We start from the raw sequence: 26,929 nt of genomic DNA on the forward strand, positions 1-26,929 counted from the left end.
AATATATATATATATATATATATATATATATATATATATAAAGACAGAGAGAAAAAAATTATCCTCATTTCTATGGGTACAACTCTGAGGAAATATAACGTAAGAATTCTTTTACCTACTGCATGAACCTCTGTATGAAAAGCCACATTCCCTCCTTCACCCCCCTTCCCCCCACTGGGGGGAATGCGTTAAAATCCGGTCGAAAAGTACAACTAATCTCAAGGGAACTGGTCACGTGACAACGCAGCGATGTTTTGAAAGACGACCGTGAAAAGACTAGCGGTTTTTCTTCCATTTTTGCCTTCATTCATCGTGGGTGATGCACGACGATTACGCAGTGCTATTGCATTCATGAATATGCAAATGAGCATTAGGAATGAACCCGAAGGCGAAAACAAAACTGACAGTTCTGCGTAACCGGAAAACCTGAACTCGCAAAGTCCGAAGTCTTTTTAAACAAGTGAACTTAATAAACGGTATCGCGAGAATAATATCGTTGCAGTTACTCAAACTGGAGTTGGAAACAGATTGAGACGAAAGTATTCCTGAAGTAGAAGGTTAACATGAAACTGTTTTGGGGTGAATGTTTTAAACGAATAAATATAGATAACATCTGATGTTACAAGGATTAGGATGTCTCAAAGACTTGTTAGTCTATCCGAGGAGACGTTGTGTGCTCGTTTATCTGTAGGAGCAGGTTTTACTGTGCATTCAGTGTCCTAATGATTTTGTCTAGCCCTCTTTTAAACTCTTCCACACTGTTGCTGTTTAAAACTTCTGGTGGCAGTTTATTGCATGTCACATATCTTGTATGTATAGAAGTTCCCACAGTGGGATGTGTTGTATCTCTTCAGTTTTAGTTTCCATCCATTATTTCTTGTCTGGTTTTCGTTTAATGTATCGGTTTTATCTTCTGTTCCCTGATATTTTCTTATTTATTGCCCTTTTCTGTAACGTTCTCTCTCTCTCTCTGTGCTTTGCAGGCTGATTTCCCTTCGGATCTCTCCTCCATTTTTGTTGGGTTTTACAGTTAACTATGGATAAGTGAAACACCCGATATTGGAAGCACATATAAAAGGTGAATACAGTTTCATGTTTTTAGAGCTGTCCAGATGTTTGTAAAATGCATAGGAACTATTACTTATGTTCAATGTCACAATCCAAACATCAATGATATTTTTGTCTTTTCATTGTCCTGGCAAAAGAAATACGGGAAAATGATAGCAAGGCATCTCATGCGTTTCACACAGATTTCAATATTCCCCCAAGGGGAATGGTTGAATTCTTGTTTCTCTTCCAGATTGCCATGGCCCAAGATCTTAATGCTTTGACTCATGAATACAGCTTCTTAGTAAATGTGGTGTTCACTGAAAAGAATGAGGGTTTGCTGAAACAAATTTTGCAGGAGAGATCTTTTAACTTTTGAAACTCTGAGCTGCTTCATTATCTTTGTTACTCAAGTTACAAGGATGGCTCGTTTGTATGTATGGTGCGTTAACGTTGCATGGAACCAGTGGTTGTTCAGCAATGGGACCAACGGCTTTACGTGACTTACGAATCACGTCGAGAGTGAACTTCTATTACCAGAATACAGATATCTCACACCTCAATGGAATGCCCGAGAATGGAACCTGCGGCCACCAAGGTGGCAGGCAAAGACATACTGATCACGCCACTGAGGCACTGCAAGGATGGCATTGGAACCATCGGCTTGATTAATCAGTATTGCAATTTGCTACATTGAAAAAAATAAATATAATTTATGGGTATTAGGGGGTTAGAGGGGCTTTGGATTCAAAGTTGTGGTCATTTTGATTGTTTTCCAATACTTGAATATTTTCTTCCTTTCAGATGGTGTTAGTAATTATCATATCAGTACAGTGTTTCTTAAGCATAATTAATAAGAATTAAGTACAACAATGTATACATCCTATATCATCTGGCTGAAGTGCCCATTCTGGAATTGAGCGGCGAAACCCCACCGAGGATGTGAAAATTTGCATCACTATAATAGTATAAAGTTTTTCCTAATTTTTTTTTGGGGGGGGAGGATTTTGCTGATACCAACTTAAGAGATCATGTTCAGATGGACCTGTTGGTTTCCCTAGTTCAGGTTTTGTGAATTGGGTGGTAAAACCTCACGCTTACAGTGGACACCTCAAATTATAAACCACGGCCCCTTTCCGTGAGCAGCGCCCTTGGTACCAGAGACAGGAGAACGAACCTTGGTTCGAACTCCTGGGGCTTCCGAGACACAAGGCCCTTGGGACAGCATCACGGTAAAGGAAGTGGTCATTGAGTGTACCGTAAATACTACAAAGGAGAGTGAATAGACTGCCTGCTCTCTGTGTTTTATTTCTTGCACAATGGTAGACTGCTTGACATCAGGTACATGGTTGTGCTGAATAGCCTGTTTGACTACCAGCAGTGGATTGTGGATAAAAGTTTATATCCTTGTTACAACCTTCACTGGAATCTCACTGTCATTTTATCTTTAAATAAAATGATAGCAAGTACATATCAAATTAACTAAAGTATGAATGAATAAAAAAAAAAAAACAAAAAAAAAAAAACAAAAAAAAAAAAAACAAATATATATCTATATATATAGAAAATTATACACTGCATACAGAGCTCTATTTAAAAAAAACTAGTAGCTACTGCAAACACTACTCTGTGAAAGTTGACAAGAATAACAACTTTACAGCCATTAATGATAACGGTATTGGAGTATTGAACTTGAGAAGCATTACTATTATATAAAGGATGAAATTATGTACATATGCTCTATGTATAAAAAATTACAAAAAAGGCAACACTAACTACGACTTGCCAATCTCACTGCAGACCATCACAAATCCATTGGTAAAGAATATTTCGACTTTTTGGCTGTACGGGCTGCTACTACTACAGCCATTTAGAAAAGGAGTTTAACCATTTCAGCAAACTTGCTTATAGCCAAATTCACTTTTAAAATTTTTCCCAAAATCTTTTCATTTATTTACACTAATGATAATTTTGTTATACAGTGTCCAAGGGCTGCCACTAATTTTCCTCCTAATTGAAAACCATCATCTGGTTCACTTTTTTTACTTTGTTCGAACATTAAACTCCTGTAAATTGCTATTTTGGCTCTTACATTTAATATGGGGGGAGGGGGGGAGGTGTTTTCCACCAAGTCACTTTCTAGAAAATTTGTTCTGCATAAGCAAGTTGCATGAAGGAGGACCTTCACATTTACATGCCCTAAAAAAATCAGATTGCTTTGATATCCCTTTCTGAAACAAGCAATCTGCATTAAACTGGATTTTCATTCATTTTACATTAAGCCTGGGAGGGGGGTACTGTTATCATCTACCATAGAATTATATATCTTTCACTGACAAAATTACCAAGTAAAATCATGCATCTCATAGGTATTTAAGATCTTTGTTACAGTACATAGTACTGATGGGACAAAATATATGTTGAAATTCCATAGAAGTGAAAAATGTTAAAACTGATGAAATTCAAGAAATTTAATGCTGTATTAAACTAGTGAAATCAGCACATTTAAAAATATATATATTTTCTCTGAAAACTGATGAACATTACACATACAGAGCCATATTAAGAATGAATATATCCTTTACTCATAAATGTCTTGGACACTATTTTAATACCTCTACTCGAGGCTACTGAACTTGATGGATAAAAAGGATAATGTATTTTACAATGTGCTTCAATAATTTTGTGGCCTTTGATAACTTTGGCTGTCTGCCTAATTTTATTCCGTTTACTTCTTTTCTGTTACCAGTATTCATTCTAAAAAAAAATGTACTGCATGGAATTACAATGAACTGAAATTTCAAATATGATGTGTACGTACACACTGTAGTCTCTTAAATTAATTTCCTCACACAACTTAGATACCCCATCACTAAAAGGATTGAACCAAACTGAAACCCTTACTCCAATAGCAGGAACCAAACCTGCATGTGCATTTTGAGGCATGATACACAATCCAGTTGGCTGCTACTTCTCCCCTTTCATCTGACAATCATTGAAAGTTTAAACAGATGATGTTCCTGTTGTTTGGTAATTATTTTGAAACATTCTCCCACATCATTGACATTGAAAATTATGAAGATAGTGTATTTTTTATGTTCTGTCACTAAAAGACTCGCACAAAGTAGACAATTACTGTATAGTAATCGTATAAACTTATGATTCTAAACTGTGATAAAAATATGACTGGTGACAGAGTAGCATGGTTTTTCTTGACTGTTACTCCCACAAAATTAAATACTAGAAAATAATTTATTGTTCAAAAATTAGATACTAGAAAATAATTGTTCAGATGACTTACAAAGCCCTTTGTGTGGAAAATATCAATAAGACAGTGAATGGTGAGTTATCTTTGCCATTTGTATATGGTAGTGATGCAAGAAGCCTTTTCAACAGCAAATTATTAGTATTTCTGTACTACTAAAAAATTCACAGAAAATTCTTCAGTAAAGGAAATTATCATAGCTTTTAAAGTTATTTTAATGAATAATAAAATGACGACACTTCTTTGGATCTATATATTATCCACCACTTTCATATAATCATCATTTTATGAACTATTTCGTTTACAGTAAAGAAAGGCAAGCATTTGTATATTCCACATTCCAGGGTATGAAAACTTTTTACAGGACCTGGCCATTTTATTTTTTACCAATTTAACCAAAAAAGTGTGTCCAACCAAATTCAGGGTGATTTCTAAACAGTTAAAAGACTAGCTCATTTAAGAATCATATTTTAAATGAAGCCAAATAATCTATGGAAATGACAGCTTTTTCTAGAATATAAATTATGCTGAATCATTAAAGTACATATTACTGTTTTATTATATCATTGTGTCCTTTCAAGATATTTTATTAGTTATTCTCTTGAGGGAAAAAACTGACAGGGGTTGGCATATGTCAAACTTTGAGTAAAAATGCATAATTGGTCCAAACTTAGTCTCTATATTTAAATTTTTTTAAATGAAATCTTGGGCTTGATTCAGCTTTAGTGCTGCATGTTATATAACATAAGCAAAGTTTGCAAAATTAATTTTTTTCCATTATATTTTTATCCTCATGGCAACAAAATTTTTACTTTAACTTCAGTCTGTGTTATAATAACACTATTGTTAATAGAGATTCATTCCATGTTTTACTCTAGTAAATGAGTTCCTACCATCAAGTTCAGTCTTATGCAATAGTATCATTTGGCATTGATTCTCCAAGACACTACTCAGATCACCATGTTGACTGTCTTCACATCTCTCCAAATACGTATTAACTATGACTCCGCTTGTATATGGAATATTCTACTGAATTGCCCTAGAATGTCACATACCCTAAGTGATATGACAAATTCAATTTGTATTTTTCATAGCTAACAAACCTGAGGTCTTAACAATAGGTTAATCATTTTGCACCAGCTGGAAACAGGTTGAAAACATTCAGAGATTGTAAAGGAAGGAACCTGTGGCATCTGGCAACTCATACATACACACGTAACTGTTAACTTTATACAATGTACCCGCCAGTTTGCAGTAGGCCTCTTACAAAAAATTCAATGAATAAAACAGTGGAAAACTGTTCTCTTCCTCTTTTTATACGAACAATTTTATTGCTTTTGGCTGCCCACATAAAATACCTTACCATGAATTTCATAAACTATAATCATAAATATATAGAAAAAACACACAGCTCAATAGACAGATTTATCATTGATTACTGTTATGAATGAAAAGACAATACTGCTGTCAGATGAGAAAAAGGAAAGTGATGCCTTGGGGAGAGGGGAGCCATCACTGCACAATATCCTTCAAGAGAAATGAAGAAGAGTTGGCCTGATGGAGAGTCTAGTGCACTTGTGTGTAAGTAAAGTAAAGCATTTGCATATACTGTATTACCATAGTTCCCAATTAATTTGATAGCAAGACCATTAAGGGTGTAAATCTATCTGAAAAGATTAAGTCTGTAATACTAATATAATGACAGTCACATTTTACACTACAAAGGCATTAGGTACCTTATTACTAGACTAAGTTTTCAAAATATAAAAATAGATAAAAATATAAAGTATAATTTAAATACTATTAAAATTTTATTCATGTTGTTGTTGATCTATAAATACTAAAGAGATGCATGCATTTTCTTTCAAAAGCAATAATATAGCACTTTTAAGTATTGTGCATATGGATGCAACTTTGCAGAGTCCAAAAATTAGAATGTTTCATAGCAGTGTGAATAACTGCATGTGCTTTTTGAAGGATGCCATATGACATACAGAAAGACTATGCTAAAGCTTTCTTCAGAAAGACTCTGCTAAAGCTTTCTTCAGAAAGACTCTGCTAAAGCTTTCTTAAGTACAAAAGAAAATCTTACGTAAGAAGCACCAAAATATATGTTATCTTGGGATGGCTCAATGAACACAATGGTAGGGTTCTTTTTCATCATACTCTGCCATAAATTGTCCTTTAAAAATATACATTAACAAATTTTTCTCAGAGCATTTTTTTATGTATATATTTTCTCCATGATATTTATGATGTAAAATAGCCATACCACTGTTGCCTCACCTCCAATACAGCATGAATTTGAGGGAACCTCAGCAATGTTATTTATCAAAAATGTTTCAAATTTTCTCCCAATTCCTACTTACTAAGAAAAATTCATATAAGCCTTAATATAAAAGATGCAATCAAGGATATCTGGATCAATTCTTCATAGTGTGACTAATCAAGGACCTCCACACTTCAAAATCACAAACAGCTCATGGGTTCATGTCCTAACAGGGAAGATGGTGAATTAAGTCATAAAAACTTTACATTGTGAAATCTATAGACGTTTCTATTCATGATTCTCAACTTTTTAAATACCAAACAGTACTTGATTGTATACCCGATAAAAGACAAAACTACCAATAATTCCTTTATGTAGACATTCACCCAGAAATACTTCACCACTTAAGAAGACTATGTCCCCTGGGTAAAGAGCTGGCCATGGTTTAACTCTAAATACTAACATATGAAGAATAAATCTTGACTTTCCTATGTTCACTAATGAAATACCTCTTACATACAAGTTAGATGAAGCTTCTTTCTGCTACAATTTCAAAGTAAAACTCTAATCATTCCAACCTTCACCTTGTCAAATGTGTCACTGGTGTAAATAGTATATATCAAAATGAGAACTGCATTTCACAAGGTGGTGATGACTGACACATGACCCATGACATTGTGTCCTTACCAAATTCAGGTCCTCCTAGCACCAAAAAGGCAATTGGCAGTGATCCTTTACCCTACCACAGGTTTAATGGGATATTTGCCTATGCTGAAGCTACTACTTATTGTGTACTATGTTTAAAGTGACATTTTTATACCTTTTGAGATTCCTATCACAATCCTAACTTACAAAATCTGGTTAAAAATAGAACTACAACCAGAATTTGCCACCATTTCCAGTTCTTTGGTAATTCAACACACATCACTTCAAATAAGCAAATGAAACAAATAACCAGGAGTCAATTTGATTGATGCTTATATGACCGAGCTACATTTGAATCTTTTACAACATACGAAGTATTACAAACCCTTAAACCACTGAAAAGCAACTCATGGCAGTCATTTTTCTCTTCACATAGAACACTTTTTCAATTGCCAAACACCCAATGTTATTAATGGACGAACATCTTCGTGAACGTGAAAAGAAAAGAAAAGAAAATCAATAAATGACTAACCCCACAAATACAAATGAGTTATAACTTTTAAAAATCTGCCGTTTCGGTTCATCCTCTCGACAAAAAGCTCCTGGGGGGGAAACACTCTTGGAATATACGACCTTTATAAAGCATCAGGTATTAATTTTCTTGACATCTACTTTATCAAAACCAACAAAAATTACTGTTAATTTGAAGTATGAATACTACATTAAAATTTTCATATACTGCGTAAACTTCCTCCAGGTGATTTTTTTTTATTTATTTTTTTTATTTTTTAAAAAACCTAGACTACACAATGCATAACAATTTGTATATTAGTGGGACCATCATTCTAGTAACTATCCATTTCCTTTTTTGATTTCCTTTTGTTACAAAGTATTTGGTAAATAGTAGTGGGTTTTCCATGCATTAATAGCACCAAAACCATATTGAGTGTACATCCAGCACTTGATTTTTTTTATCTTTCCCTGAAGGAATTTCAGCCCTTGACATTTGGGTGACATGCCCATTACTCTAACTGGGCCACAGAAGACAGGGCTGCCTTGCCCTGACTGCACTCACACACGAGATGGCAAAGGACATGTTACCTAGTGGTCAAAGATCCAAATCTGACAAAAAGGGCAGATAGAAAACACAAAATTAGATGTACTTACACATAGTTGTGGTCTTGCTTGCTGCTATAATAATTTACAGACATTGGGGTTTGTTGCTAGTGAATATATTTACAGATCTGAAACAAAACCTACTATGCCTTCTGATTTACTCAAAGTAATTCTTTTGATATTGAATTTTTAAAGTTTGACAAGGTCTGAAATTACTTCTCATTGTATACAATACAAATATGACATATAATAAATAAATAATCCATTATACAGGTAAAATTTGAGTGCATAGAAAGCAAAGCCCAGCTCTTCATAAGCACTTGAATTGTTTGCTTTGCAGACCAATTATTGAAATGCAGGACATGTCAGAGAAAATGGGGATAGTTCTTTTTTCTTTCATTTTTTACCCCTTTTTAATTAATATCCTAAACTGTCTTAATAAATGAACCTAAATCAATACCACTCAGGTCAGTTGCTTGCAGGGAAAAAAATTAAATGCTCTCTATACATTGGTTTTTCAAGATGTTACGAAAACATTTCACTACAATGAATTAGGTTTTTCAAGATGGTACAAAAACATTTCACTGCAGTGAACGAATTCGAAACCTTCAAGTAATTTTCTAATTGCTAAAACAGTATTCCTAAGCATTATATACCAACATTAAATCTGAACTTTTGCAATCTCTCCAGTATGCATATCTCAATAGCTGCTAAATGAGTGGTTATTACTGGGAATTTAAAGCATAGGCCTTCGACATTTAATTTTTCTGTGCAAATGTGCAAATCTGCTATTTGATTTCAAATTGTGCTTTGATTAGCTATCGTTATCCTCTTGAAGTTATATGACATAATACTCCCAAAAATTCCACTATTTGACCTTCAAATATGAGTATTTATTTGGGGATGAATTTGGCAAAATATTCAGATGAGAAAATACAGAGTAGAAATTTAGTTTTTATAAAATTCACTGCACTGATCATAGATATTATAGTGACTATTAAAGTGCAAAAATTACAACTGTTAATCTATATACTGGGTGTCTAGACATTTACTACATACTAAGCAAGTCATAAAAGTGCATAAAAAATATAAAACTTGGCCATATCACTTAATGAGTATTCAGGAATGGGTTGTCATAACACTTTTCCCCTCTGTACAATGCTGTGTCAATGATATACAAATGAAACATTTCAGGATACATGTCTTGACTCCAAAAAAACATTTTCTTCCAGATAATCCACTTGGAACTTGATGATATCTTGGCTAGCTGATCCTTATAACTGTGGCTAGTACAGAAAAGAATTCCCATTATTCATAAATCTATGGCTTCTGGATAATACAAAATTATCCTACAATGGCAAACTTTTTTTATCTCCTTTGAAATAAAGGCCAGTATTAAAAAAAAAAATATTTCAAGACAGTATCTTAAGAAAAATCTGTAGGATGAAATTTCAGGTTATGAACAACAGTATTTGGAGTGACTCCACAAATGTGTATTCTATCAAAACATACCTAATTCATTCTTGTTTTTTGTTCTCTGTTGAAAATGTCTTAATGGCAGCATTAATATCTCATTTATTTATTAAAGAATTGTTAAACTGAATTAATGAATGCAGAACTACAATATGTACTCACATAGGCTGATTAACATTCATAAAATACATATGGCACACTTGATAGAATTAAAGAATATTTTCTGACATGAATCGATCTAAATAGGCAAAGCATACAAAATCGAGACTATGTGCTTGCTGAAGATGCTGAGGGCAATGTCATCTCCATGACCCAAAAGATGACCCAGAAGTAGCTCTTCTGAACAGATGTTGAGTAACTGATCACACTTGAAAAATTACAAAATAATTTATATATAAAAAAATTAAAAGAACTTAGCTGCAATATTTGTACAAAACCCAGGTGGTGCACTACAATAGTTACAGATATACAGCACAATATGGTACTCAAATAATCTTCAAAATTTCCTTGATATTAACCTATCTTAAATCAGGTATTTGTGTGCAAAGAAATCAAATGATTCTTAAAGAGAAATCAGGTAATGCCTAAGTATAAAAATATAAATAATATATCTCTCCTTTACTTCACATAGCCTCTAAGTAATGGCAACGCTGCTTCCATCTGCTGCACCTTATCATTTACTTGAGCCAACCTCACAATACCCATGGCCAAAGTGTCTATCCTCTTCTCTGAATTTAGCCCTGTCCAAATACTCATCTGGGTGTCTGCCTGCTTTATTATCCTTTTTCATCATTATACAAAACAATGGTTTCTATTTTGGCTAGGTTGTGCAGAGCAGAACATTGAATGACAAATTTTAAATATATGGGTTATGACTACATGCATTTTACTATTTCAAGAGGAGAGTAGACTTTGATAGCTTAGGCCAGAGGCAGGAGCATAACAAAATTACACTAACACACTGGATCATATACATAACACACCCAATATTATGGCAATGTGCTTATCAATAACAATATTTCACCCTGTGTGCCACAACTAGCTGCTTAAACTACCCTTGAATTTTTCTTTTACATTTTTCTTACTGCAGGCATTAATTAACGGCTACCTGTACTTTACTGATACCACTGTACCACATTGTAGGAAGCTAGTATATGTTGCAGTTAATTGGACTTGCACTGAAAAGTCAACAATTGCAAACAAGATAAAATTCACTACTGTACTGCTAAATAATATTCACATACTGTAATACTGAACTTCAACAACTATTTTACAACCAAAAACATCATCAGTACACCATAAATTTGGTAACACTAGGCAGCACATTTGTTTTCTGTAACTGAAAAAATTCCTTTAACTCATTAACATCAACTACAAAATGGAACATTTTAATTTTATACACACTTGAGGTATTCTTTAAAGACGTACTCTCAAAAGATGATAAGATTATATAAAAAGACCATCAAGATACAAGTTCCAGCTCTCACAGGGCTGGCTAACATATGTACGCATGGCAAACCGATACATTCATCGTGTGATTCTGAGTACAGTATTTTCAGTACCTAAACAAATTATAAAAAAGGAAGGGCACTTAGAGGTTTTGCTATTAAATTGATTTAAAATCATACCGAAACATTATTATTAAATAGTTCTATTTTGTAGAGACTGTTATATCAAATTAACTTTCCAGTAACACTACCTTCTGAAATTAAATTTGCAGCTTCAGATGCCTAAGAACATGGAGTTAACAAATGACGGCTGCCAAGAGATTATGAATAATGCAAGTACCATCATAAAACAATTTCACATATAATATACTTGTCATAAAAGCATTTGCTTTTACAAAGTAGAGAAGCACAGAAGCAAGAAAACTCTATATAAGGCAAAATTCTCTGGGATAATAAAACCAAGGCTTAAGATTGAATCCTCTCTCACCTTAGGTAAAATTTGACTTAGCAGACTCCAACATAGGAGTATAATATTAGTTTCAGTCCAGTACACACCAGCTATATTAATACTACATTCAGCAACTAACACTGGGACTTGGCAAACACTGGCATTATTAGTAGATCTAGAACATTGGGCAGTAAAATGAAAAAAATTAGTGCTTCTTAAGTATGAACTTTGCTTGCTGAATGCTATTTGATTTAAAATAACACTTTAGTATTATCTTTACTTTTACCCTTCATCAAATCACTAGATTTGCAAAGGAGGCCAAAAATAGAAAATTTCTCCATGTTATTAAGCACTAAAACTGTTTGTATCCTACAATCAATGCTCTCTCTTTCACTATAGCCCCATTTATCAAATAAATGGCTTAATTTGCTTCTGCAAATGTTCCCTTTTGTTTGAAAATAGAAACTCCCAAAATACATACATGCTCTCTGGATCAGGTATATATTAACTAATAACCTCATTTTTCATGGTCCTGCAGAGCTTTTAACAGCTCTGACATTCTCCGGAGATTTTTTTCTGGATCACATTTACAGCACTAATTTATTTTCCATTGTTTATCATTTAAAATAATTTCTTTTAGTCATTTTTTAAAAAATTGTAGTAATGCTTAGTGTAGGTGATGAAAAAGTAAATTTTACTTTTGACATGTATTTCTTATTTATGTTATCAGATATTTTTGTTCATAAAATGTAGCTCTTTTGAATTAGCATTGCTTAATTTTGGCTTATTAATTTGTGCAAATATGTAGTTTATTTAGGGAAAGTTCCTGTAGTATAAACTACTACTTGATTTAGGGGAAGTTTCTTTACTGTAATTGAATTAGAGAAGCTTCTTTTTACTGTGTAGGTTAACCAGATATGAAGTTATCAATGAGATGCTCTGCATTAGCTAGTGCCTGTTTGCTTTCATCACTTACATTTCCATAGTAGATTTAAGAGTAAGTACTGTACACATTTTTCCTTTTCTGTATTTTTGGCAATGTGTGTGTTTAATTAATTAAGCTTTCTGTGTTTAATCAACTAAGCTATCTAAGCATTTATCTATCAGTTACTAATCACTTTTCAGTGTAACAGTAAGTTTTGGATAATAATTTTCATTGTCATATGTGATACATTAACAGACTGTTTATCTAGTTGTGCTTCACTTGTGCTGTTATAAACTTTTAATTTTTATGATTACCTTTGTGGTATCTGTTGTGTAGTGAGCAGATATCCACTACACCTCATTGTACTTATCAAAACTTTCTAGGTTATAGATTCTTCTTCAAATGAGACTACATTTCCATGAAGTTGTGGTCTCAATCATGTGATACTAACTCCATTTCCAGTGCTATCAAGTATAAATCTACTGGCCCAAGCTACTTTTGCCAGCCCCTACAGGAAGCATTCATGGCTATCTGATCAAGGGATTCCACTACTGAGGGGTCTGCTATTTATGTTTCAGAATATCTGACAGTGGTATCAACATGTTCCACACCTGGGTGAAGAATGCTGATCCTCAAATGCTAGCTTAGTGTAGTTGTCACACTATCCACAACTTCAATTGCTTGGTCTTCATTGTGAGGATGGGGAGGAAATAAAATATAATCTTGCATGACATTTTGACTGTCAGTGCTACATCAAAATAAATCCATGGGTTATAAAGGTTTCTCAATTCAGTCCTCACTCTCCCCTGTTTAAAGGCATGGCACCCAATTTCTATCTTGTTGCAGTCATTGATCTTGGGAAATCCAACCATGTTTTGAGACGGCCATTAAAGGACGTAGAATGGTTCATTTGATGTTCTTAGTTAATGTCTGCATATCTCAAGACTTCCACAGTCACCTTAAAATTGTACCACATTCCTCTCTAGGCTGGAGATGGCAGAGTCTGTGGAATGATCCAGTAGGAACTGAGAATTTCCAATTAGTTTTTCTGGGTCAAATACTGCATTTGATTTGGTTTCAATGTCATGTATGCAAAAGATGGGCATAGTTTACAAAGATATTCATAAACTGAACCCAGTGATGGTGACAATACTGTCAGTGATGAATCAACTTCTGTCCCTCCTTGTCACTTAGTTTTTATGGATGAGCGATTTTCATCTTTGTCCAGTAGTTTGAGCAAAGCCTTTGGTCAAATGGTGCTAATCCAGGATTGAGCACCTTGGGTCATCAGAACATAGTTCATGCATCCACTTTGGTAATGTTACCCAGTTAAAATTTTTCAACAATTTGACTAGAAGACTGCCCAGTTAGTCTCATAAGACCTTTTTAGAACCTTCATGACAGGATGCAGCTCTAGTGATTAGTAGGAGTCCTGCCATCCCTTTTCCCAAAGGGAATTTGATATTCTGGCTCTTCCTATTCAAAAGCAGCAAGCCAGCCTCTGACAACAACAGATTACAAGGTCCTAGACATTAGAGGATAGAACAGCAAATCACTGTTCATGAGTTAGTCTTGTTATGCCTCAATTCAACAGGCTTATGGTAAAAAGTCCACCTTTGAATTTATGTAATCTCTCAGGCAACCACACATGTAGCTGCTTTTCTTAAGAATTTGGACATTCTTCATCTTTGCTTCTTTTCATTTCCTCTTGGCAGATGAGTTTTTTAAACTATCTGCCAGTAACATTGCAAAGCATTTGTCAAGTTAGGAAATTTATGAGATATTTCTAACACCACTATCAGACTTGTATTCATGAAAACAAGCAATAACTATAGGTCATGCTATCTTTGGGAGTTAGCTTACCAATAATTTATGCCCTCATACTTCTTGACACTCGCCTGCTGATCATTCATGGCACTTGAGGGGCGTAATCTTCAGATATTTTGGCTGAAGATCTGTTTCCCATTTCTAAAATGAAACGCTTACTTGATATAATCACCTTGCTCTGCATTACACAGGTTTTACACGCCTATGAGCTAATGGAGACTACTCCAATCTCCTTTTAGTCCTCAAGTAATTTGCTAGACCCTGCAAGCACATGTAACCACTAAGATTTTCAATAATTCAGCTTGTCACTAAACAGCAATGCAAGTACATGCAGGATTAGTGGGGTCGTGATGAAATTTATCAACTTTCATGGTCCAAACCAAGCTTTTTATACAAATCCATTAATCATAAAGAAACTTGCATCCTCCCAGCCCATCATACCATCTGGCTTACAGTTTCCACAAAAAGTAAAGTTATGGGTTAATATACCTAAGTTTCCAGATGAGAAGTATGTAGTGCAAACAATTTTTTCTTTTTCAGTAGAAAAAAAATGTGACCAGGGACATATGCAGATACAAAATAAGCCATTCTGTATATTCATAAGTAATGGGTTTGTATAAGAACTTATTTTGTAATAGTTTCATCACCTACTGCTGACATAATTCAAATGTGCTGGTCATAAGATATATATCAAATTTTCCACAAAAATAAATAAATAATGCACTGCCTGCAGTGTAACTGCTAAAATGTCAAAAGTAAAAGCACACCTATTTCATGCATTTCATGTATTACCATACTCTGTACTTACCTTTCATTACTCAACATAAGAAACTAAGAGATGTAGAAGGGAGTACACTTTACAGCAATGCATACTGAATATCTAATGTCACTTATCAAATAATACCTAAATATAAAAATTTATAGAAAATAAATATAAATGCTTTATATGCCAAGGATCATGAATATACACATCTCAAAAACAGCCAGATATGGGTGTCAACTATAAAATAAAAAAAAAATAATAAAAAATTGGTAAGCTTAAAAGGCCCTTTCATTTGTGAACAATAGGACAATTAAATTTAACCTATTCTCATAATTATTCAACTCCACTAAGAAAATAACAAGGAGTAAAGGGCTGTTTTTTAAAAACTAAATAAAATTTTACAACTCATAGAAACCACTTCTAGTACTCACGATTTCAAATGAATCAAGTGTCACATATCATCAAATATACTTGGTTAAAACAGTCAACTGTTCATAAATTCGGCATTAAACTCAAGAAATTTTGGATGCTTATACTGTCAGCATTGTCACACAAAATTAATAAATGGACAAATCAGTCCTCTTTTAAGTCTCAAAAACCTAATCTATCATAGTTGCTTTTTAACATTATTCAGTGATATTTTTTTTTACAGAATTTCCAAGGAAACAAAAACAGCAGCTCATTTCCCAAGGCTAAATACATCTATGGGTGGTAATTTATAAAAAGAAAAAAAAAAAAAGTTACAAGAGCAAGGCAATAGTGTAGGTACTTTGTTATGAATGTAAGGAAATTAGGTCATAAAACATTCTGTGGCAGGCAAGCTGAATTTTCTGTGTATAACCTAGATCATAAGTGAGAGCAATGATTTAGTATTCTTTTTATAGTGTATTATTACTGAATACACTAGCTGTTCCTATTGCATTATTACTGGATACAATAGCTGTTTCTATGGCATTTATTTTGTATCAAGTCTTCTCTGTGCACTCAGATTTGCAAAAGTGATTTAATAAGATACAAAGTACACATGTTTACAAGAGACTGGTGGGCAGCAGTTACAGGCAGATTGGTATGCTAAATTTTGACTTTTGATGCATTTAAACTGTTGGTTATTTAATAACATTTCTGCTGAAATTTCAGCCTCCATATGTTTTCTCTTCATGTGGAGCAGTGGGTATGTGCGCATGAATGTTTACATTTCGAAGTCAACAATGGATGAAGGCATTCACGATTTTACCTGTCGGCATTTACAGGAAACGTTAAAGCAAATGCATAAGCTCATACTTTTAAATGGACCATGGTAGCATAACCTGTTGGATTTTGCTGTATGCAACATCCAGGAAGGGGAGGATGCCATTTACAGTACGTCTGCAATACAACAGAGAATGTAGCATTATTTAAAAGTCCTTAATATTTCTGGGTCCTCTTCATTATCCATTCTTTTCGGTGCAGTCCAGTAATGGGCTTTCTGGTGAGATATATGCCATTACATTACTCAGGGGTGAAGATTGCAGCCCTAGGACACAGCCTATGCAGGTACATTTACTTCTAATATAACAAATTTTTAAATCAATTTGTATTTTTCATAGTTAACAAACCTGAAGTCTTAACAACAGGATTACTTTCCAACTGCCAGCTGGTAACCGGTTAAAACAATCAAAGTTTGTATAAGGTGATAGCTGGTTAGAGACCAGGCATCTGACCTCCTGACGCTTCAGTCTTTTCCTTAACTGCCATGGGGAGTAGATGCTTTCACTTTTGCTCTCCTTCCTAGCCGTTTGTTTCTGTTATTATGGATTCCTCCGAGTCTCCATGGCCTCAAGGTGAATATGTTGCTTTGGAAGAGCACATGGACTGAAAACTTATTTTTTCCAGAACTAAATAAATTTCTTTCCAAAGATGAATATGTGGCTTAGGTTTTATCTTTGACTAATCTTTGACATAAGTTGCACAGGATGGGTATAACTGTGACTGCTGCCTTGCTTTCCTGTGCAAAAACATCTCTCATGGAAAAAAATCTATATTTCTAAAGCCTTGTAAAAACTGTGTACAAGTCCTAAACAATATCCTAAGTATGAAAGACAATATATAAAGCCAACTGTTGATCCAGCGAGACACCAGGGTATCCATTTTCTATGCTCTGGAGTTTGGCAATGGTGAACACTGAATCAGTAGTTGAAAGACTGCATACAAGTTTACTAACAGAGTGAGCTTCTCTTGCTGTTTGTACATCTCTGCATGTGTTGACCATTATAAAAGACAACCAGATTTCTTTTACCCAATCACATGCCTTAGAAAAATGGGCTAAGGTTCTTCCTATTTGGAGAAAAAAAAAAAAAATTATAGCTGTACTGACTCAGACTTGAGCCTCCCCAAGTCCTGGGGCGTTTTAAACACGAACCTTCAGCCCTCAGTACCAATCATAAGGAGAAACAGGTCCTCCACCAATGTGGGCCAATCTTGCCCCAGACCTGTTGAGAAAGAAGGACTGCTAAGGGTTTTCCTAAGATACTGACTCAGTTCTACTGAGTGGGGTGCCCTCTAGAAACTAAATGGACAGGTATTAATGTATAAAACTTGATTCTGAGATCTTCTAAACATACAGTACCAACTTTGTCTCATGCTGAAAAACACAGTGAACCAAGAGGGCTTTCAGACTGAATTGTGTACTCATATGTTGGTCAATGAAATTTTTGACAACATGGCTAGCCAGTTGATATCATATATATATTACTTTGTAATCTATTAAATTTTTTTAGTTCTCTGTTATATCAACCTCAGAAATGTTTATTTTATAATATATGAACTTGAAAAAAACCTAAAACAAAACTAAGTATTTTTTAGAATAAAGAAGAGAACTGAAAACTATAATAATCTATATCCCTAAGGAGCCAAAGCCACAATAAATATAATACATGGAGACAGTTGAATGTGGAAAAAAAAAACGCCAACTTGACTCCCCCCTCCCCCCTCTTTCTCTCTCTCCCTCTCTCAAAAAAGATTTTGTAAGTAAAAACTGGGGAGCATCTTCATAGTTAGTAGTGTCTTCAACACCTGAAAAGGTTGTATTTCAGACATTATACTTTAAAAAATTGGTGGACTGACCCATAAACATGTTTGGAACAACTTGGTCCCAAGGAAGGAAAATACAGTAATTGAAATTCTACTATACTATAAAGTAGAAAGTGAGGTGGAAGAAATGGATAACCTGGCTGTGAAAAAACTAGCCAATCAGTGGTAGATGTAAGTAATAAAAAGCTGACTAGATAACTCTAGTTAACCCTTAAAACCTGAGAGACTGGACAATGAGCTCGGTCAAGATGGACACATCTTAGATGACTAGTGCTTGGACTGGGTCTAGTTTAATGGGAGTGGTACCAATAACAAGTGCCAGCAATTAAGTGCAAAAGTTGACATTATTAAGAACTTCTAAAATTCCAAACTGTTCCTGGGACAGGCTTTTATCTAAAAAAATAAAAAAATGAAAAATTAACCACGGTAAATAATATATACATTTTTGGTCTCATATTTTACAAGTAATCATTTCCTAATACAGTATAATAAAGTCATGATCACTGTCCCTAGGATAGTATCATTTAACACCACAACCAATAAAGGCATTATATGATACAAGTGACCAACAACATCCTTTTCGGGCACTCCAGATTCGCAGACTCATGTATTCGGGGATTTCTTTCTGGAACATATATCCCTATTATTTGCAGAAAATTTGCCTATTCATGGTATTTTCATATGAGAAATCTACACAACTTCCTGTTTTTTTCTCTCTTTTTATCAATTTCATCACAAAATGTAATTTTTGTGATAAAACTTTAAAAAACCAGGTACGTATAAACATTTTTAGTGGGTTTTCTTGAGATAAACATTTTTAGTGGTTTTTTCTTGAGATTTAGTTAACAAAATAAGCAGTTTTAAGCATTTTTAGCAAAGGGGTTCCAACTATTCAGGGGTTCTAGCTATTCGCAGGGAGGTCTGGTACCCATCACCCGCGAATACAGGGGAACACTGCACTTCAACAGACAGCATCACCATTATGTTTAAAACAAGGTACTAAATTGTAAAAATGCCAATACCCAACTCTCACGCTTATAAATTCTGAAACCACAGAAAAAACATCTCGCTACCTTCCGTATTAAAAAAATAACCAGAAAATGAAATAGCACAAGTTCCGACCAGGTAAAACTTACGAATGTCAGGAGCTGGTTAAGCAAAAGAATTATAACAACTGGGGGCATTTCTTTGCAGCTGAATATTCCCCAGGCAGAAAAAGGGAAGCACTCTTCAAGACAATTAATTTCTTGGCCAACCAATTACACAAAAGGCAAGAGGTAGAAATATTTTAAGAGATTTGTTCACCGAAGGCACGCCTGGAGATCAAACTGCTGGGGCAGACGTATGAAAGTAGCTGAGTGATAAGTGATTAGCATAACAAAATCCCTTTATCATTAAACAAAATTACTACTAGACATTATCTAAATGACCACACAATTTTCACACAAAAGTAAAGTTTAAATTATTATAAAAAAAAAGGTCTGAAAGTTCTACCTAGACTCCGTATTAATAAAAGTTAACATGATCATCAATTCAATTTCTTGATGAGCTCACATAATAATCAATTAAATGTAAAGCACCCACTTAAAAATGGCTGACAGACAAGCAAACAAAACTTCATGTTTTAACCTTTGATAATGTACTGTAATATGAATAAAAAATATAACTCTACTTTCAATATATAATAACAGATTTGGTGTTAAGCAGTTTCTAATTTTCATAAATATAAATGGGTTCACAACAGAAATTTTGTATCCCTACTGCAATACTTCACTGAATAATAACAAACGTCAACAACAAATTAAAGATAATTTTAGCATATTGAATAACAATTTAAATATATGTACCTTATAAAAAATAAAGAAATACTTTTGTGAAAACTACAACTGAGGTAAGAACTATGAAGAACTAGAGGTAGAAACAGAAATCTTGCTTGGATACAAATACATCTTTACATCCTACAATAAATTGTGCAATGCCAGTTTCACACATAAAGACTTGCAGTATACACCAAGCCCATTCAACCACTATAAACGAACATAAGACTAGCAGAATACTGTACACTAAAAATGGCTATCTGTAAAGATACATATACATACTATAGTCATTCTTTTACAGAGTGTGATACATATACATACTATAGTCATTCTTTTACAGAGTGATTTTCTTATATACTGCAATTGGTTTCCTAGTTTTAAACCAGTGATTAAAGAGTAAACTCTTGAAACATATCTTTGCAGATAGTTTCAACATGACTGCTTTGCTCACACAGTGGAAGTATGGGCATAATGATACAACATGCTTTAACAAAAAAAAAAAAAAAAAAAAAAAACTGTGACATTCCACTTATTCATAACAATCCCAGAGGCAAAAATTCAATTAAAAAAAATCATTCATACATTCAGTTTCAATGACATACTCACAGACACCACCACAGCTCTCCAAGAATTCATAAGAAGAGTAACAAGAGTAACAATATATATCATCTTTGAACACTGTCTCATGCAACAACTTTCAAAAACAAGCAATTATAAGTCCACAAAAAAACATTCTTCAAGCTGTATCTGACATTGGTTACAGATAAGATAATTCAGAATACACTCATGAAATAATCTATTTTCATGAGTTATAAAATTTATGAAATAAACTATTTTCATGAAAAATCTCTCTCTCTCTCTCTCTCTCTCTCTCTCTCATCTAGAACACATGGAACCAACGTTTACTTTCTCACTAGCTAACTCTGAGTTGTTCCTGTGGTCATTCAAGTTTTCAAGTTTTATTTACTAATTTGCATCTTCTACTAGCCGTGCTCGAATATTAATGTTGACAATTCACTGGAAGGCCTTTGTTAATGTCAATATTTCTTTCATCAAAATCTTGTTACTGAAAACATTTGATTGCAGTGAAGTCATTGTTTCAAACACTATACGCAAAATAAGTACATACCTTAAATGGACAGTCATTGCAGTAATTCTTAAATTGGTTTTCTGTCCCTGTAGATCATTCCTAATACCCATTTTTATTACACTTGAGACACATGAAATCTAAACTACATCCCACTTACGCAGTTTGTAAAGAACTCGCCTAATGTACAAATTTTGCATACAACAAAAGGTTGTGATGGAAACACCTGAGTTTGATTAAATGAGATTCATGCACTGTTCAGGTGACTATAAAACCATTTTTCCTAGGTTGTAGTTATCATAAGGTGGTGATGATAACCCATCACGAGATTCAGCTCCTTGTTATGACTTAATACCACTTGGGGCTGTCCTGCTAGAAAGCCATCTTTTTGATTTTTGCTCTCTGAATTAAAACTGCACAAATGACAATCAATTTTATACATGAAGTTGTGCATTACAAACATCATCCTATCAAGTTTAACCAGGTTCATAACTGGCACAATGGGTTCCTTATAAAATAAGTAAGCTTTGACATTTTCCATTCTCCAAGTTCTAGAACTGAAGAATTACAACTGCAATTTCTTGTTAGCTGTAATTAGGAATGAAAAAAAAAATGATCCAATGACCATACAGTTAGCACTTCACTTAATGTAGACTTCCAATCACAGATTAGCCATGAGTGGTTCACTGCCTGTAGATTTTAACATTTTGAAGTACAATTCTGAGACCTTCAACACTAACTGGATCTAAAATTCCCAAGTTTACCATAGATGATTGGAGTAAGGGACCTTTAAATAATATCAAAGGAATATTACCTATTATTGTAATGCTCTTGGCATCTTGCATGTATTGTTAATTCCTAAAGATCCTCCATTATTCGCAGCCAACCATTTTCATCCAAGCTTTGAAAACTGTCCAATATATTTACATCACAGCAATATTGTCACTAAATGACCCATGACCCTTGTTCATAGTCAAGGAAGAGTAAAAAGGGAGTAGGAGGTAAAATAAAGAAAAGCAGGAAACCACAAACGAATAAAGATTTGGACTACATCTATGTGCACAGTTTCTTTAAGTTCAAAAGCTGCTTTGCTAAACTTATAAGTCCTACATGAGTAGGTAACATAATACAGTCCACTACTTCCATGCTTTAGATTACAGGATATGACAACCTTACATTCCATGAATAATTCCATCGTTGATGAATAGTGTAAGTATTAGATGTACCTGAAATGTAAGAGAATGTAACCCATGTATGTCCCAAAAGGCAAGTGACAAGTATTACTTTAATGCACCTGATGCACTGGTTTCCTTGACAGTGATGATGACTTTGGGTCCTGATACAAAAGTAAAGTGGTACCTTAACCTATGAGTGAATTAAATTAAGATAAGCAAAGAAGAAAAAGTAAATGTGCATCTTTTCCATGAATCTTTTAAAAAGTTATACATTACTTCACTGTCCGATAATATGTATGCTGGTATTATTGTATTATAAAATACTACTAACATAGCTGGTGGCAAATACGAGTTTGTTTCGTCATATTTAACTCAATTCTGAGAGAATTTTACTGCTTCTAGTTAACATAAACAAATATCTAGATATGTGACTCACATGAGACAAGGTCATTTTTCGTTATACAACATGTTTTTAAGTCGAAATATGATTTGAATACGTCTCATTGTGATTGTGGTGAACTAAATTATTTTTTCATTAACAGATTACAATGGTGGCATGTTTGAGTAAAATAAATTACGTGATTCCGTTCGCTATTTTCAATTTATTTAATAATAATACGAGCTTTACGTTAATCATCTTTTATCGGCGTGAAAACAACAGTAAAATGTGTTCTTTCAAGCCCAGTAATTTGGATTAAAATTATTTTCTCTCAACTTTATCTACGGTTGTGTTTACAGAAGTGTTATCCTTGTTGCCGATGCACAATAATACTCATTAGCAGCTTGAAAAGCTTTCTCAGCTTTAGCTACAACTTGGTTTAAATTTAACAGTATATTTCCTTGTTGATCTTTGATCTAGAATGAATAAAGTCATTACATAAAAATATCTGTCCTATTCTACATAACGTCAATTATAACATAACTACGGTAATTTTTACTATCGTACAATGATTGTAATACAAGCAAAACGGATATTGTTGTTTCTCGTTCGGTTGTTCATGGCTCTTCACTTTTATGCAACGAATATGTTAAAAAAAATACTTTCAGCATTCTCTTTTGCTGTTTTTTTAACTTATTTAACAAGAAGATGGGATAAGATTAGGGTATGTATTGTAATTCAGTCTCTCTTGTAAAATTGGATTATCATAAGAAGAATTATCGTGACTTGAACAGTACCTGTGCACTTTATAAAAACTTATCTTATCTTTCCATACTCTTTCTATTTTGTTTTTATACAATATTTGTTATTTAGAAATTAATTTTCCTTATTTAATAACATGAAACATAAAAATATGCAGTGGCATTTTGAGGGTTGGAATGGATTAAGAGCATTTTAAGTATTTTCTATGAGGAAAATTGATTTGATGTACGAGCAAATTGAGCTACGAGCTCAGCCCCAGAACGAATTAAACTCGAAGGTCAAGGTACCACTGTAGAGTATGTATGCAAACATTAAATACATATCACACATACAAAGTATAAAGACTTTCCTACATCCCTTTTAGGGAGATCTTATCACAGAATTCTGCAAAGATCACTGGGGGCCCAATATAGAAGTACTTCCAACATTCCTTTTAAAAATTTCCTTGTAAATAAATCAATTATACATCTATAAACATTTTCACAAAAACCTTTAACTTCATGCAGACACTTACAAAGCACATGCAAACAAAAGTTACACACACACACACACACACACACACACACACACACACAACAAAAAGAATTACAGATATGTATACACAGGGTTTGAAGATATTTTGAATGTGAATCTCGCTTTCAAGGGAAAAGAACAAAACAAGTCCTATCTCTTATGCCTTGGAAAATCATAATTTTTAAATAAATAAAATTAAATACTGCAGAACTAACAATATAAGCCTACCCAAATTTCATGTAGACACCCATGAAGCTACCTTACTAACCAATCCATCAACTTTGTACTCCAGTTCGCTTACATCTTCCTTAAATCTAACAGAGGTAGAAGAAACTTAAAAATGAATATAATCCAATCTTAACAATACCTCTACAAATCCTCTACAAATGTAAAAGAAATCAAAAGATAGAGGAAAAGCTATAACTACAGGAACTACACAAATAATGACTACTGCAATACAATAGCATAGAGGGGATTTTGCCATCCAGGTACTTTGGTCCATCTGATACATGGTTGGTGAGAAGCGCATAAAGCTCTATGAAGTTTTGTTTGAATTCGTTTTTAAAAGTAAGTGTAAAAAACTCAGAAGTTACTTTTAACTTACATTTTTCTGACAATACCAATGCCTAACAATATGACTCATTCTCCACAGAATATACCAGGTACATACACCGACTATGGAGTAATGATTGAATATTGCAGCAGACGCTTATAACTAATCTGGCACTACATTAAAAGAAAAAATAACAATTCATCACTATAAAAACATGAGGGAATCACCATTTTCTTTTCATTAAATGAGTTCCCATGCCATACTTTTTAGTAAACATACCATTTTCACATTTACAATGTTTACACGTTACATATCTTAAATAAAAAAGAACCCTGCCTGTTTTAAGTTAAAACTACTTCCCTGTTCACTATTTCTTCCCTGCACAAGACAACATTAGTTCAGCTTGTATCACAGATTTCACTCAGTCCCCTTAAGGGAATGCTTGGTCAAATCCTGGAAGTGTAGGAAGAAGCGAAGCAGTTGTGGTAACTGCGGCACTAGTGGTTGGTGTTGTGGTGGTTCTGACAGCAGGGATGTTATCTTCAGATGAGAGTTGTGCTATGGACCCAGAGGAATGGTGAACTGAACTGCCGGAAACACTTGGCGAATCTTCCGTTAAGATAGTAGAAGGCATCATTCCTCCTTGTCCAAAACCTTCACTCTGGATACCACCAAGGATGGGGTGTGTCACCATTGGCTCTCTCGTAAATATGGTTCCTGGTTCAAGCACTGAAGGGCCTTTTTCCTCCTGTGGGAGACGTAAAAGTGTTGATTCTAAGAGAACTCTATGGGACTCTTCTTCTGTCCGCTGAGCTGTAGGCTCTAATAATGATGAACCAGCAATATTCATGGAACCAGATGGTAAATACATGCCCAAAATTTTACTTAAATCATCACCTCCTGGATCTATTTCTTCCATACTTGGCTGAAGTTCTGGCTCCTCTTTGATACTCTCTTCAAATATCCTAAAGTCTGGCTGGAATGAAGGTGATACAAACTGAGTGTCACCTGAAGGATTTAAAAGACCTGAAGTGCTTGGCAGACTGGATGTTCCAGAGAGTCCAGATGGTCCTGCCACTGGCTCTGGAAGAAGCACCATTGGTATGGACTGACTCCCAGATGCAGGAGGTGGAGATGATGCTACACTAGCAGTGGGAGACATTGCTTGGGTTGCTGATGACGTACCTGGCGTGCTTACATCTAATCCCTCTAAACGACTAACATCTGACATGCCATGGCTTTTTTTCATATGTCTAACTAAGTGATCTTTTCTTCCAAACTTTTGGGGGCATTTTGTACAACTGAAGTCTCTTTTCCCTGTGTGGACCACGAGATGTCGTTTCACATCTTTTCGGGTGAAGAAACGTCTGTCGCAGTGATCACATTGAAATTTCTTCTCACTGGGACTCTTAACTGATCTTGAACCAACATGAACCTTCAAATGGTAAATTAGGTCTGACTTTGTTTCAAACATTTTCTGGCAAATTTTACACTGCAAATCCCCTTCTTCTGCAGCATGAACAGCACAGTGTTTTCTATATGACATATAAGAATTGTATTCTTTTCCACAATCAGGTCTCTCACACTTAAACTGCTTATTAGGATCATGAATCTGAATATGATTCTTCAAATGATCTTTGCGATGAAAACTACGATTACAAAGGGGACACTGGTGTTGTCGTTCAGTTGTATGAATAAGCTGATGACGCACAAGTTTAAACCTTGATGAAAATGCTTTATGGCAAAAAGTGCATGAAAAAGGTCTCTCTCCAGTATGTGAATATGAATGTTGCTTTAGCTTTCCTGGGCTAAGAAATACTTTCTGACAAACTGAACATGAATATACACTTCCTCGGCCACGGGGACTAGATCGAGGACTTCGTCGTTCGGGAGTTGTGACAGGAAAAGGCTCAGGATCTTCTGACTCTGTAGATGATGCAGGTGAACCAAGCTCTTGCTTTACAGAAGCCCTCGCCTTTTCCTCTCTCTGCTGCGGAATTTCACTCTTGGGTGGAGTTTTCTTACCTGAGGTTGATGGTGCTAATCCAAGTTGACTTCCACCACCTCTACTAATACTTTTCTTACCTTGTCTCCCACGAACACTTGTAAGTGTTTCCCCTTTTGAACTCTGATGTGCTTTTGAGCAACGGTGATTTGAAAGGCTGGCAGCACTACTAAATACAACCTTACATCCTCGACAACTAAATCTCTGACGAGTGCGAAACTGCCATGAAACACCTTCCTCTGAAAATGCAGAATACTGTTCATGTACATACCCTAAATGGTAAACATATGAAAACTTATTACTATCTGTGAAGTGCCCTAATCAAGCCTTCTAAATCATTCTT

General features: G+C 34.4%; 1 protein-coding gene across 1 annotated transcript in view; it reads right to left on the minus strand.

The window, feature by feature from the left end:
- Positions 1 to 4,263: 4,263 nt before the first annotated feature.
- LOC135200047 (zinc finger protein PLAG1-like) overlaps positions 4,264 to 26,929 on the minus strand; it is a gene marked incomplete at its 5' end in the record, with an annotated part of 113,091 nt that continues 90,425 nt past the window's right edge. The window contains 1 exon segment of the mRNA XM_064228282.1: positions 4,264 to 26,825. Coding sequence (XP_064084352.1) covers positions 25,012 to 26,825 — 1,814 coding nt within the window. The 3' untranslated portion in view covers positions 4,264 to 25,011.

The sequence above is a fragment of the Macrobrachium nipponense genome, chromosome 26, assembly GCF_015104395.2.
Source record: "Macrobrachium nipponense isolate FS-2020 chromosome 26, ASM1510439v2, whole genome shotgun sequence".
Taxonomy (NCBI): domain Eukaryota; kingdom Metazoa; phylum Arthropoda; class Malacostraca; order Decapoda; family Palaemonidae; genus Macrobrachium; species Macrobrachium nipponense.